We start from the raw sequence: 15,501 nt of genomic DNA, 5'->3' as shown, positions 1-15,501 counted from the left end.
AATTTTGATCCCTTTAAAAACAGGGGGGCACATGTGAAGGAGCTGAAACTCTTAAACCCTTCATCCAATTTTGATGTGGATGCCCTCAAATGAAAGCTGAAAGTCTGAACTTCAACTGCATCTGAATTGTTTTGTTTAAAATTCATTGTGGTAATGTCTATAACCAAAATTAGAAAAATGTTGTCTCTGTCCAAATATATATGGACCTAACTATATATATGTGTATATATATATATATATATATATATATATATATATATATATATATATATATATATATATATATATATATATATATATATATATATATATATATATATATATATATACTAGATTGTGGCCCGATTCTAACGCATCGGGTATTCTAGAATATGCATGTCCCCGTAGTATATGGACAATGATGATTCGTGGCAGACTGTGCCCGTCGCTGATTGGTCGAGGCAACCTTTATGACATCATCGTCGCCATGGCAACCATTATGACATCATCGTCGCTGTGCCCGTTGCTGATTGGTCGAGGCCGCCAGGCCTCGACCAATGAGAGACGCGGGATTTCTACGTCGATGCTGTGCCGGTCTCTGATTGGTCGAGGCCTGGCGGCCCCGACCAATCAGAGAGCCGGGATTTCCAGGACAGACAGACGGAAAAACCCTTAGACAATTATAGATAGATAGATAGATAGATATATATATATATATATATATATATATATATATATATATATATATATATATATATATATATATATATATATATATATATATATATATATATATATTTCTATTTTTTTTTTTTAAACATTTTTCTTTAACTTTTGGCATGCTTCAATAGTCTCCATAGGCCAGATCATCGCCTCTATGTAGCAGATATACTAACTTGCTATGAGCGCCGACCACTGGGTTGCGCTCATAGAAATCCAGCACTGACAATCATGCCAACGAACCGATGTCCCCCCGATCATGTGACTGGGTCACCGGTGTGCGTATTTCCGGCATGATTGCCGGAAGCACCATATAAATGCCGCTGTCAGTTTGACAGCGGCATTTAACTAGTTAATAGCCGTGGGTGGATCACGATGTTGGTATCTGCCCAGAGAATCGTATTTCCAGGTCAGTTTTAGCATTTAGTGACCCTGGTAAATGAAAAACGCAAAAAAAAAAACATTTGTGGAATTACATTTTTTTATTTATTTTTACTTTTTTTTACATTTTTACCGTTTTCCAGTACACTACATGGTAAAGTCAATGGTGTCATTCAAAAGTACAACTCAAACCACAAAAAAACAAAGCCTCATATGGCCATGTTGATGGGGAAAAAAAAGTGTTACGGCTCTGAGGAGGAGAGCAAAAAATGTAAATTTGTATGGTGATGAAGGGGTTAAATTGTCCTAGATTTTGGTGCCATTTAGCTTCCCTACCTGAATGTTTGTGCTTTAGGCTTTATACCCACTCTGCTGCAGTTGGTTGACAGGTCATGCCGAGAGTGATACTCATGGCCGACTAGTGTAGTCTCTGGTTATGGTCCCCAGCTGGATCTTTAACTCCATGGTGTTTGAGATGAAAAAATGTACGGAACTATTGTGCAGCGATGTTCTGATTCATGCTGGACGTATTTTTGCAGCATGAATCGGGTGGCAGGTTCCCTTTGAAAGTAATCTTGTCACCGGATGTTTTGACCGCATAACCCGAGAGCAGCTTAACGTAGAGATAGAGACGCTGCTTCCAGCTATGTCATTTATCGCGTTGCTTGTTGTAGTTTTGATAATCTTCTGTTGATAAAAATGTGATTATATCGGTAGAGGACTAATAAACCTGCTACCACGTAGTCCTCTATATTCCAAGACAATATGACGGAAATGTGAATGACCCCATTAAGGTCTTGGGTCAGTTTTAAACTTGAACAGCGCCTAGATAAAACTTATGATACAGGAAAGAGAAATATCTTGGTACCGTGTTAGCCAGTAGATAGAAAAATATTTAGAATTGAGTCCTCAGTGGTTGGTACCTTTTAATGGCTAACTGAAAAGATGGTAACAAATTGCAAGCTTTCGAGAGTGACTACTCAGGTCTCTTCATCGGGCACAGACTAAAGCAAATTCTGAAGAATCACATATTTATACGCAGCACTGAACTATCATTATGGGACAGTGATAAGTGATAAACAGTTGTGTCCATGAATATTGGAAAGTTCCTAGATTAGGAGTGAATGTTTTTTTGTCCTCTGATTGGGGTCTGGTTCTGTTATGATGACACCACATGGTCTGAAGTGCAAATTCCTTAATTGATGTAAAAAGACATAAATCCATGCGACACATTCATTCCTGCACTAAGTGTGTCAAAGGTCATCATCAGTTTATACTCCCAGATTCTTCTGTCTCTCTGAGATTTGAAGCTACCTTTCAATACAAGTAATTTCAGGTCCATGGTGCTATGATCAGGCATACAAACATGTTTGGCCACAGGTAGATCTATTCTTTTTTCTTTTATTGTATGGCGGTGAGAATTTATCCTTGTCCTCAGATTTTGCCCTGTCTCCCCAACATACAGACCCCCAGTTGGACATTTAGTACAAATAATTAGGTACACCACATTAGATGTGATGCAGCTGAAAGTTCCTGGGATCTTGTAGTCCTGATGTGAATTGGGAATCTTTATCTTGTCTGTGGTCATTATAAATGGACAGGTTTTTCATTTTTTCTGGTTGCTTGGAAAGGTTCCTGCAGCTGTTGGAGAGGACAGCGAGCTTCTGACAATGATGCTTCTTAGATTTGGGGGCTGCCTAAAACACATTAGTGGGGGGTCTGTGCCTGAAGAAGAGACCTGTGTAGTCTCGAAAGCTGGCAATTTGTTACCATCTTTTCAGTTAGCCATTAAAAGGTATCAACCACTGAGGACTCTCAATTCTAAATATTTTTCCAGATAAGACTTAGGGATGTGTGAGCACAGGCAGAGGGTGGTGCGATCAGCCCTATCCGTGTGAAGCTGAAGAGTTGTCTGCTCCTCATTCCTGCTTGTGTTCTGGGCTTGTTCGTCTTCACGTTTATGGAGAATTTGTATTATAGAATGTCAGTCTGAGTCTTCCAGCTACTGTTCTCTGATAATCACAGAATGTCTATTTGTCCTATTTTACACAATCTAATTACACTTGTTTGTTTAGCTCCTAAATTAGAGACCCCTTCTCCTGTGGTCCCTGCAGAATCCACTGTTAAACCCAAAGCACCAGGTACTGAGTGTGCATGTATACTTAGACAATGGCAGTCTGATTCTCAATTCTTGTCTTTTCTCGACTGCTAATTGCCTATTAGTAGTTTTGTGGTTTGTATCATGTATATTCTGTTGTCTAAATGTACTTGTTTATTTAGCTGCTAAATTAGAGACCCCTCCTAATGTGATCCCCCCGGAGTCCACTTCTGAATTAAAACCACAAGGTATTTTATAGCTTCGATCATTTCTCTAAGGCTAGGGTCACATTGCGTTATGTGACCGCATTTAACGGACTACGTTACACCGCGGCATAACGCGGTGTAACGTAGTCCGTTAACGCAGCCATTGCCTGTAATGGCGAACACATCGATAGCGCACGCCCACATTGGGCGTGCGCTAGCGATGCGCCGTCATTTGAGTGACGGTCCACGAACGCTGCTTGCGTTTTGGGACATTGCGTTAGCGCAGTCTGTAGCGCTATGCGCTAAACTGACTGCCCTAACGCAATGTGACCCTAGCTAACACATGACCCTCTTATTAATTTGCCAAGTAGCTCTTGGGTATTGTAGTTAAGCCATGCCCCATTAGGCAGAGCATGAGTAACCCAACCCGAGGGTGGATCAGCCTTTGTTTCACTGAGTCAGGATATTTATTTTTGCTTTAGCTCCAGAAAACCAAACCGTTCCTGAGACTCCTCCAGTGCCTGCTGTGAAGGCCAACGCTCCAGGTACTGTGTGCAGTGTGGAAAGTAGCACAAACCCTCCAACCCTGTGTTCCCCATTTCCTACTGCACAATAGTCACTCATAATTGTATGGCATCAACGCTTCAGAACACTTCCTAATCACAACTTCACACTTTGTATAGCACCAGTTCTAGGCCTTCTTCAGATGGATGTATTTTTGGTCAGTGTTGTCTGAGTACACTGCATGCTGCTTAATATTATTAGTCTTTGCCACATACCTAGTGGTCAGTTTTGAAAAGCAAAAACGCACCATGCACTTGTCTGTTCTGTTTTATGGACCAGGCTAGGTCATTTAATTAATGACAGCTCCAACTATTACATGAAGCTGCACAAGGAGCGAGCCCGCAGTTTAACGGGACTGGCATGATTTTAACAATGGCCCTCTGAACCAAGCCTTTCAATGACACCTGCCCAACTTTTCTAGCTTTTCCAGCAATCTCTGCAATATTTATTTATTTTTCCTAATGCTTCAAAGACACAGCCTCCTCACGCTGATGCCCTATCCGTGCCTGTGGCTTTGGCTGACAAATCGGGTATTGGGCATATTAGAATTTCCAGCATCATTGGGTGAATGTGTATGGAACAGTTTACAGATCCATGACACTGCAGTCCTATCGGACGTGCGTTAGCGCTCATTCAGAAGAATATATCCGTGTGCTTTCTGTGTGTCACAACAGTCAACATTCAGACGCATTATAACCAATGGTCTGCCTGGACAAAAATCAGAGCATGCACTATTCTGGTCCAATTTTACAGCCCTTAATAATCAATGTATTGTGAAGGCAGACCCAGCACATGGAGCTAGTCACATCCACCTTTTGGCAGAAAATGAATAACTTACAATGAAACCGATGGCATTCTCAATCTCAAGAATTGTTTGAAAATTAAAGCTGAAAATTGAGGTCCACAATCTAGCAGATTGTGTTGGTGAAGGCACTGTATAAAGTATAGAAAATAAGTTCTGTTTCCTCGGAGTATGTGACTAGTCAGTAGTGCACTGGTTCTGTATCTATGTAGGGTTTAACAATTTCTTCTGAAAATTGTGAAGATTTGGGACAAAACCTTCCTTAGACTTCCTATTTGTACTTCTCCTTGATTGGTCTATTATTGTTTGATCTAACATTCTTGTGAATTTTTCTGGTTTTGTTCCAAAAGCAGAGCTGCCTGCCCCTGTGGCCCCAGCAGAGCTGCCTGCCCCTGTGGCTCCAGCAGAGCGGTCTGCCCCTGTGACTCCAGCAGAGCTGCCTGCCCCTGTGACTCCAGCAGAGCTGCCTGCCCCTGTGGCTCCAGCGCAGCTGCCTGCCCCTGTGGCTCCAGCGCAGCTGCCTGCCCCTGTGGCTCCAGCAGAGCTGCCTGCCCCTGTGGCTCCAGCGCAGCTGCCTGCCCCTGTGGCTCCAGCGCAGCTGCCTGCCCCTGTGGCTCCAGCGCAGCTGCCTTCCCCTGTGGCTCCAGCGCAGCTGCCTGCCCCTGTGGCTCCAGCGCAGCTGCCTGCCCCTGTGGCTCCAGCGCAGCTGCCTGCCCCTGTGGCTCCAGCGCAGCTGCCTGCCCCTGTGGCTCCAGCGCAGCTGCCTGCCCCTGTGGCTCCAGCGCAGCTGCCTGCCCCTGTGGCTCCAGCACAGCTGCCTGCCCCTGTGACTCCAGCAGAGCTGCCTGCCCCTGTGGCTCCAGCGCAGCTGCCTGCCCCTGTGGCTCCAGCAGAGCTGCCTGCCCCTGTGGCTCCAGCGCAGCTGCCTGCCCCCGTGGCTCCAGCAGAGCTGCCTGCCCCCGTGGCTCCAGCAGAGCTGCCTGCCCCCGTGGCTCCAGGAGAGCTGCCTGCCCCTGTGGCTCCAGCGCAGCTGCCTGCCCCTGTGGCTCCAGCGCAGCTGCCTGCCCCCGTGGCTCCAGCGCAGCTGCCTGCCCCTGTGGCTCCAGCGCAGCTGCCTGCCCCTGTGGCTCCAGCGCAGCTGCCTGCCCCTGTGGCTCCAGCACAGCTGCCTGCCCCTGTGACTCCAGCAGAGCTGCCTGCCCCTGTGGCTCCAGCGCAGCTGCCTGCCCCTGTGGCTCCAGCAGAGCTGCCTGCCCCAGTGGCTCCAGCAGAGCTGCCTGCCCCCGTGGCTCCAGCAGAGCTGCCTGCCCCCGTGGCTCCAGCAGAGCTGCCTGCCCCTGTGGCTCCAGCGCAGCTGCCTGCCCCTGTGGCTCCAGCGCAGCTGCCTGCCCCTGTGGCTCCAGCGCAGCTGCCTGCCCCCGTGGCTCCAGCGCAGCTGCCTGCCCCTGTGGCTCCAGCGCAGCTGCCTGCCTCTGTGGCTCCAGCGCAGCTGCCTGCCCCTGTGCCCCCAGCAGAGCTGCCTGCCCCTGTGGCTCCAGCGCAGCCGGCCGTGGACACTACGTCTCCAGGTATTGCTTGCCTTAATCGGGGTTATGTTGTGGAGCAGTTTGCAGTGTTGACTAACAATTATTCTCAGTATATTATAACAAAAGCGGTTTTCTATTAACCCATATTGATGCTATAGAATCGGACCTTTTGCATCTATGCATATAACATCTGGTGGATTTAGTAACTTATAGGATATATCTGACTTTGTTGTCTGGTATTAGCAATGTGACAGATTTCTTCATAACAGTAGTAGATTCCTTGCTGCTTTTACTAGTAAACATACGTATCCAGCTGAGACAAGGGTTGTTACCTGACAGCTGATTCATGTTGTCCGATTTATGGAGTTTCATAGAAAAACACATTTGAAAGGTCACTGAGGATGGAGTCGCGCGGGAGACTAATCGGAAAGGTTGTTCCCCGGCGACTTCTTCTTGCCCACTCCCCTTGATTGACTGGTCTCTGTGCGTATATGGCTATGTAAACACGTATTCAGGTCCACTGCGGATTTTTCCGCAGCGGATTTTATAAATCCGCAGTGGAAAACCGCTGCATATTTTCCGCGGTTTTACAACTGCGGTTTTCTATAGGGGCAGTTGTAAAACCGCTGCGGAAAACGCAGAAAGAAGTGACATGCTGCGGAATGTAAACCGCTGCATTTCCGCGTGTTTTTTCCGCAGCATGTGCACAGCGTTTTTGGTTTCCCATAAGTTTACATTGAACTGTAAACTCATGGGAAACGCTGCAGATCCGCAGCAAAATCCGCATCGTGTGCACATACCCTATAGGGATAGACCTGTTAGCTGCTGGCAGTGGGCAGGGAGAAGCTGCGTGGTATTTCCAACAAGTCTCCCATGTGGCTCGGTCCCTGGCAGCTTTTAAAGTATGTTTTTCTTTGAAGCACCGCAGGGTTTCAGCATTGAACATGCATGCTCACAATCACACACTGGCTGTATGAAGTTTGTTTTAAATGTCTATGAGGAGGTTAGGTGACTCCTATCATATGTGAAAGGTCGTTTTTGTGTCTTCCAAGTTACCACAAAGTTCAGATACAGAATATATTGTATTAAAGTGAAGGGGAAAAAACTTGTGCCCCTCGACAGTGTCCATATTAGGTGATCGATTGCTGCGTTTTTTGAATAAGGTTATTTACTTTTGCCTTAGCTCCAGAAAGCAGAGCTGCTCCTGAGACTCCTGCAGTGCCTGCGGTGCTGTCCCAAGCTCCAGGTATTGTCTGGTAGAAATAACAGGCGCTATTCAGTGTCATGTAACTTCACATCCTATTTAGCAGTGATATGTCTTCTCCATAATAGTACAGCGATACATGAAGGGGGTTGTGCTGAGTCTTCCCCAATATCTGCTATTTGGAGAGGTACATGAGATGAGCCTGGTCCAGAACCATCTGCCCACTACTTACTCCCTTCTTATGTATTGAGAACACATTCAGTACATGAGGATCTGTGTCAGAAAAAATAGCTGTCAGCCAAGTGCTTGCTTAGCTGATTGTCCACTTTGTCAATCTATTTTCTGTATGAAGCTTTTTATAGTTTTACTTATGAACTTTACTTTTTTTTAGTTCCAAAAACTGAGCTGTCGGCTTCAGTGGCTCCAGTAGAGCCTGCCGCTAAAAAGAAAGCTCCAGGTATTATTGCTTGCCTTAGTTTTAAAACCGTATGCAGTGTTGTCTACCATGTATACAAAAATGTCCTTAAAAGCTGCAATCCCCATACAGTGTCTATGACTTAGGGTTGTTCAGCTTTTTTCACTGAGTCAGGATATTTATTTTTGCTTTGGCTGCAGAAAACAAAACTACTCCTGAGAGTCCTCCAGTGCCTGCTGTGGAGGCCAAAGCGCCAGGTATTGTGTAGAAAGAAGCATGAACCATTTTGTTCTGTGTGACTTTTTAGCGACTTGCCTTCATGTTTGTCGCAAGCGTTGTGTATCAAAGTCAGATAACTCTAAAGTCTGTAGAAGCAGGCAGTCACTGATCGCAAATTGGGTGGTAAGGAGCTCCCATGTTGGATTACAACATGGCCGTTCCTTATGTTCTGACTAAAGAACAGCAACTTTATTTGCCTATCTGTGCAAAACGCATGCTGTGTGCATGAAGGTGGGTGGGGGGATAGGAAAGTTACCGAAGAGACTGTTCAGCCAACAGCCCCACCTGTAATGGAGGTACACGTGAGTGCAGGGACACGGTGAGAAAATTCATCAAAATATTTCTGCCAGAAAAGTGATCTAAAACGCTTTAAAAATCCCCAAGTTTTTGTTCCAGTTTTAGACAGCTTTGCCAAAATGGGCCGAGCTTTGGAATTGGAGTGGCCGCAGTTCTTATTCAAGGAATATTACTCCACTCAGATTAACTGGAGTAACATTTCTGGTGAGGCGCACGGAGATGCATGCCATTGATTAGTGTTTGGCGCGTCTTATTCCTGTTCGCTGCTCATTACTTCATTCTACCTTTGGGTGTCCTTGCGATACTGGCTTAGAGTGAAGCCCAACCCTTCCCACTTACCAGCAGTCACAACAGCATTTTTTTTTTTTTTTGCTATGTAGATCAGCTCCATAGACTGAGCATTGTTAGACCGATAGATATATTGGGTATTGTGCACACTGTAAAATTAGGTGAACGGTTCACAGAAGTTGTGTAGACGAGAGTCTCAACACGTCTGTCCGATCAGATGGCTCTTACATTGATGTGCTCTCTCACACACATTACCCCCCCCCCCTTATGGAAGTCCAGAATCTAGTGGCCACAGTTGGCGTGATGGACACATTGTAAAGAGTACCGTATATTTTAGCCTTAGATGTGACATATGACCAGTCAGTAATGTAGTGGTTTGTTATCATGGTTTGCGGTTACAACATAGTTAAGAATTGTGGAGATTGGAACCACAAAGACCTCCCTGGTGGTCTAATTTGCTTGGTAATCAATCTGTTATACATAGTTTTTATTTATGGTTTTAATAATCATTAATCTTTCTGGTTCAGTTCTAAAAGCAGAGCTGACGGCCCCTGTGGCTCCAGCAGAGCCTGCCGGGAATACGAAGACTCCAGGTATTATTGCTTGCCTTAACCCCTTCCCGACCTTTGACGCATACGCTGCGTCATGAAAGTCGGTGCCATTCCGACCCATGACGCAGCATATGCGTCATGGAAAGATCGCGTCCCTGCAGGCCGGGTGAAAGGGTTAACTCCCATTTCACCCGATCTGCAGGGACAGGGGGAGTGGTAGTTTAGCCCAGGGGGGGTGGCTTCACCCCCTCGTGGCTACGATCGCTCTGATTGGCTGTTGAAAGTGAAACTGCCAATCAGAGCGATTTGTAATATTTCACCTAAAAAACTGGTGAAATATTACAATCCAGCCATGGCCGATGCTGCAATATCATCGGCCATGGCTGGAAACACTTATGTGCACCCACCCCACTCCTCCGATCGCCCCCCCAGCCCCCCGATCTGTGGTCCGCTCCCCTCCGTCCTGTGCTCCGCTCCCCCGTCCTCCTGTCCGCTTGCCCGTGCACCAATCACACCCCCCGCGCTCCAATCAAACCCCCCCGCACTCCGATCCCCCCCCCGCACACAGCGACCCCCCCGTGCTCCGATCCACCCCCCCCCCCGCACAGCGATCCCTCACCCCGTGCTCCAATCCTTCCCCGTGCTCCAATCCTCCCTCCCGTGTTCCGATCCACCCCCCCCCATGATCCGATCCACCCCCCCGTGCTCCGACGCCCCCCCGTGCCCTGATCTCCCCCCCCTTATACTTACCTGGCCGCCCGAGGTCCGTCCGTCTTCTTTCCTGGGCGCCGCCATCTTCCAAAATGGCGGGCGCATGTGCAGTGCGCCCGCCGAATCTGCCGGCCGGCAGATTCGTTCCAGAGTGAATTTTGATCACTGAGATAGGTTATATCTCAGTGATCAAAATAAAAAAAATAGTAAATGACCCCCCCCCTTGTCACCCCCATAGATAGGGACAATAAAAAAAATAAAGAATTTTTTTTTTTTTCACTAAGGTTGGGGTAAGAACTAGGGTTAGGGTTAGGGTTAGGGGTAGGGTTAGGGCTAGGGTTAGGGGTAGGGTTAGGGCTAGGGTTAGGGCTAGGGTTAGGGTTTCGGTATGTGCACACGTATTCTGGTCCTATGCGGATTTTTCCGCAGCGGATTTGAAAAATCCACAGTGCTAAACCGCTGCCGATTTATCGTGGATTTACCGCGGTTTTTCTGCGCATTTCACTGCGGTTTTACAACTGCGATTTTCTATTGGAGCAGTTGTAAAACCGCTGCGGAATCCGCAGAAAGAAGTGACATGCTGCGGAATGTAAACCGCTGCGTTTCCGTGCAGTTTTTCCGCAGCATGTGTACAGCGATTTTTGGTTCCCATAGGTTTACATTGAACTGTAAACTCATGGGAAACTGCTGCGGATCCGCAGCGTTTTCCGCAGCGTGTGCACATACCTTTAGAATTAGGCCATGTGCACACGGTGCGGATTGGCCGCTGCAGTGTTCCATCAGGTTTACAGTACCATGTAAACATATGGAAAACCAAATCCGCTGTGCCCATGGTGCAGAAAATACCGCGCGGGAACGCTGCGTTGTATTTTCCGCAGCATGCCAATTCTTTGTGCGGATTCCACAGCGTTTTACACCTGTTCCTTAATAGGAATCCACAGGTGAAATCCGCACAAAAAACACTGGAAATCCACGGTAAATCCACAGGTAAAACGCAGTGCCTTTTACCCGCGGATTTTTCAAAAATGATGCTGAAAAATCTCATACGAATCCGCAACGTTGGCACATAGCCTTAGAGTTGGGTTGGAATTAGGGTTGTGGTTAGGGTTAGGGGTGTGTTGGGGTTAGGGTTGTGGTTAGGGGTGTGTTGGGGTTAGGGTTGTGATTAGGGTTACGGCTACAGTTGGGATAAGGGTTAGGGGTGTGTTGGAGGTAGAATTGAGGGGTTTCCACTGTTTAGGCACTTCAGGGGGTCTCCAAACGCAACATGGCGCCACCATTGATTCCAGCCAATCTTGTATTCAAAAATTCAAATGGTGCTCCCTCACTTCCGAACCCCGACGTGTGCCCAAACAGTGGTTTACCCCCACATATGGGGTACCAGCATACTCAGGACAAACTGCGCAACAATTACTGGGGTCCAATTTCTCCTGTTACCCTTGAGAAAACAAAAAATTGCTTGCTAAAACATCATTTTTGAGGAAAGAAAAATGATTTTTTATTTTCACGGCTCTGCGTTGTAAACGTCTGTGAAGCACTTGGGGGTTCAAAGTGCTCACCACATATCTAGATAAGTTCCTTGGGGGGTCTAGTTTCCAAAATGGGGTCACTTGTGGGGGGTTTCTACTGTTTAGGCACACCAGGGGCTCTGCAAACGCAACGTGACGCCCGCAGACCATTCCATCAAAGTCTGCATTTCAAAAGTCACTACTTCCCTTCTGAGCCCTGACGTGTGCCCAAACAGTGGTTTACCCCCACACATGGGGCATCAGCGTACTCAGGAGAAACTGGACAACAACTTTTGTGGTCCAATTTCTCCTGTAACCCTTGGGAAAATAAAAAATTCTGGGCTAAAAAATTATTTTTGAGGAAAGAAAACGTATTTATTATTTTCACGGCTCTGCGTTATAAACTTCTGTAAAGCACTTGGGGGTTGAAAGTGCTCACCACACATCTAGATAAGTTCCTTTGGGGGTCTAGTTTCCAAAATGGGGTCACTTGTGGGGGGTTTCTACTGTTTAGGCACACCAGGGGCTCTGCAAACGCAATGTGACGCCCGCAGACCATTCCATCAAAGTCTGCATTTCAAAAGTCACTACTTCCCTTCTGAGCCCCCACGTGTGCCCAAACAGTGGTTTACCCCCACACATGGGGTATCAGCGTACTCAGGAGAAACTGGACAACAACTTTTGTGGTCCAATTTCTCCTGTAACCCTTGGGAAAATAAAAAATTCTGGGCTAAAAAATTATTTTTGAGGAAAGAAAACGTATTTATTATTTTCACTGCTCTGTGTTATGAACTTCTGTGAAGCACTTGGGGGTTCAAAGTGCTCACCTCACATCTAGATAAGTTCCTTTCGGGGTCTAGTTTCCAAAATGGGGTCACTTGTGGGGGGTTTCTACTGTTTAGCCACATCAGGGGCTCTGCAAACGCAACGTGACGCCCACAGAGCATTCCATCAAAGTCTGCATTTCAAAACGTCACTACTTCACTTCCGAGCCCCAGCATGTGCCTAAACAGTGGTTTACCCCCACATATGGGGTATCAGCGTACTCAGGAGAAACTGGACAACAACTTTTGGGGTCAAATTTCTCCTGTTACCCTTGGGAAAATAAAAAATTGCGGGCTAAAATTCATTTTTGAGAAAATAATTTTTTATTTTTATTTTCATGGCTCTGCGTTATAAACTTCTGTGAAGCACTTGAGGGTTCAAAGTGCTCACTACACATCTAGATTAGTTCCTTTGGGGGTCTAGTTTCCAAAATGGGGTAATTTGTGGGGGATCTCCAATGTTTAGGCACACAGGGGCTCTCCAAACGCGACATGGTGTCCGCTAATGATTGGAGATAATTTTCCATTTAAAAAGCCAAATGGCGTGCCTTCCCTTCTGAGCCCTGCCGTGCGCCCAAACAGTGGTTTACCCCCACATATGGGGTATCTGCATACTCAGGACAAACTGGACAACAACATTTGTGGTCCAATTTCTCCTATTACCATTGGCAAAATAGGAAATTCCAGGCTAAAAAATCATTTTTGAGAAAAGAAAAATTATTTTTTATTTTCATGGCTCTGCATTATAAACTTCTGTGAAGCACCTGGGGGTTTAAAGTGCTCAGTATGCATCTAGATAAGTTCCTTGGGGGGTCTAGTTTCCAAAATGGGGTCACTTGTGGGGGAGCTCCATTGCATAGGCACACAGGGGCTCTCCAAATGCGACATGGTGTCCGCTAACAATTGGAGCTAATTTTCCATTCAAAAAGTTAAAAGGCGCGCCTTCCCTTCCGAGCCCTGCCGTGTGCCCAAACAGTGGTTTACCCCCACATATGAGGTATCGGCGTACTCGGGAGAAATTGCTCAACAAATTTTAGGATCCATTTTATCCTATTGCCCATGTGAAAATGAAAAAATTGAGGCGAAAATAAATTTTTTGTGAAAAAAAAAGTACTTTTTCATTTTTACGGATCAATTTGTGAAGCACCTGGGGGTTTAAAGGGCTCACTAGGCATCTAGATAAGTTCCTTGGGGGGTCCAGTTTCCAAAATGGGGTCACTTGTGGGGGAGCTCCAATGTTTAAGCACACAGGGTCTCTCCAAACGCGACATGGTGTCCGCTAACGATGGAGATAATTTTTCATTCAAAAAGTCAAATGGCGCTCCTTCCCTTCCGAGCCTTACCATGTGCCCAAACAGTGGTTTATCCCCACATGTGAAGTATCGGTGTACTCAGGAGAAATTGCCAAACAAATTTTAGGATCCATTTTATCCTGTTGTACATGTGAAAATGAAAAAATTGAGGCTAAAAGAATTTTTTTGTGAAAAAAAAGTACTTTTTCATTTTTACGGATCAATTTGTGAAGCACCTGGGCGTTTAAAGGGCTCACTATGCATCTAGATAAGTTCCTTGGGGCGTCTAGTTTCCAAAATGGGGTCACTTGTGGGGGAGCTCCAATTTTTAGGCACACGGGGGCTCTCCAAATGTGACATGGTGTCCGCTAAAGAGTGCAGCCAATTTTTCATTCAAAAAGTCAAATGGCGCTCCTTCCCTTCCAAGCCCTGCCGTGCGCCCAAACAGTGGTTTACCCCCACATATGAGGTATCAGCGTACTCAGGACAAATTGGACAACAACGTACGTGGTTCAGTTTCTCCTTTTACCATTGGGAAAATAAAAAATTTGTTGCTGAAAAATCATTTTTGTGACTAAAAAGTTAAATGTTCATTTTTTCCTTCCATGTTGCTTCTGCTGCTGTGAAGCACCTGAAGGGTTAATAAACTTCTTGAATGTGGTTTTGTGCACCTTGAGGGGTGCAGTTTTTAGAATGGTGTCACTTTTGGGTATTTTCAGCCACATAGACCCCTCAAACTGACTTCAAATGTGAGGTGGTCCCTAAAAAAAATGGTTTTGTAAATTTCGTTGTAAAAATGAGAAATCGCTGGTCAAATTTTAACCCTTATAACTTCCTAGCAAAAAAAAATTTTGTTTCCAAAATTGTGCTGATGTAAAGTAGACGTGTGGGAAATGTTATTTATTAACTATTTTGTGTCACATAACTCTCTGATTTAACAGAATAAAAATTCAAAATGTGAAAATTGCGAAATTTTCAAAATTTTCGCCAAATTTCCGTTTTTATCACAAATAAACACAGAATTTATTGACCTAAATTTACCACTAACATGAAGCCCAATATGTCACGAAAAAACAATCTCAGAACCGCTAGGATCCATTGAAGCGTTCCTGAGTTATTACCTCATGAAGGGACACTGGTCAGAATTGCAAAAAACGGCAAGGTCTTTAAGGTCAAAATAGGCTGGGTCATGAAGGGGTTAACCAGGGTTGTATTTTGGGACGGCTTGCAGTGTTGACTAACATTTATTCTCAGTATTTTGTAGTAAAGCCTGAAAAGCTTAGTAATAAAGCTGTACAAACCCATTCTAATGCTATAGGACCTGTCGGCTCTTCTGACATTAGTATTTTTATTTACTTTAATTCTGCATGCAAGAAAACTAACAATGCTTGGGGCATCCTTACCATATGCCACATCCATATAATCTGACATGATCTTTTGCTTCCTAAAAATAATTAGATTTTATTTGTTTTGGCAAACTTCTGTCCCCAAGCACAGTTTCCTTTTTTAATAAAAGGAGAAAAAAAAACTTTCCCTACCTGGCTCTTGCTTCTGTCATAAACTGTGTTGGTGTGGGTTTTAAAACCCCCAAATCTTTAAGTGTCAGAAGTATAGAAGTATCCCATAGTGGCACATCCCCCTCGCTCCTCTCCCATCCAATACTAGTAAGCATTAGTGATGAGCGAATATACTCGTTACTCGAGATTTCTCGAGCATGCTAGCTACCAGGCAACACCCACATGTACTTATGGTGGCTATCAGATGTAAATCATTCAGCTGCGGCAAGAAAAACAAAATCTCCGAGCACTAAAAAATACTCGGAGGACCCCCGAGCATGCTCGAGAAATGTCGCGTAA

At 45.5% G+C, this 15,501-nt stretch overlaps 1 protein-coding gene across 31 annotated transcripts in view; it reads left to right on the top strand.

Moving 5' to 3' along the window:
- The window catches only part of NACA (nascent polypeptide associated complex subunit alpha), a 46,467-nt gene that overhangs the window by 18,540 nt on the left and 12,426 nt on the right, over positions 1 to 15,501 (top strand). For 7 of the 31 annotated variants that reach the window (XM_069758471.1, XM_069758466.1, XM_069758467.1 and 4 more), the window contains 7 exons: positions 3,156 to 3,221; positions 3,867 to 3,929; positions 5,101 to 6,318; positions 7,460 to 7,522; positions 7,872 to 7,937; positions 8,096 to 8,152; positions 9,287 to 9,352. The exons of 1 other annotated variant lie outside the window; for it this stretch is intronic. In XM_069758471.1, the coding sequence (XP_069614572.1) occupies positions 3,156 to 3,221; positions 3,867 to 3,929; positions 5,101 to 6,318; positions 7,460 to 7,522; positions 7,872 to 7,937; positions 8,096 to 8,152; positions 9,287 to 9,352 (1,599 nt within the window). The remainder of the gene's footprint in view (positions 1 to 3,155; positions 3,222 to 3,866; positions 3,930 to 5,100; positions 6,319 to 7,459; positions 7,523 to 7,871; positions 7,938 to 8,095; positions 8,153 to 9,286; positions 9,353 to 15,501) is intronic. 23 more of the 31 variants (XM_069758478.1, XM_069758476.1, XM_069758473.1 and 20 more) reach the window with 15 other exon arrangements.

Source organism: Ranitomeya imitator, chromosome 3, assembly GCF_032444005.1.
Source record: "Ranitomeya imitator isolate aRanImi1 chromosome 3, aRanImi1.pri, whole genome shotgun sequence".
In the NCBI taxonomy this organism is placed as follows: Eukaryota; Metazoa; Chordata; class Amphibia; order Anura; family Dendrobatidae; genus Ranitomeya; species Ranitomeya imitator.
This window is presented reverse-complemented; position numbering and strand designations above follow the sequence as displayed.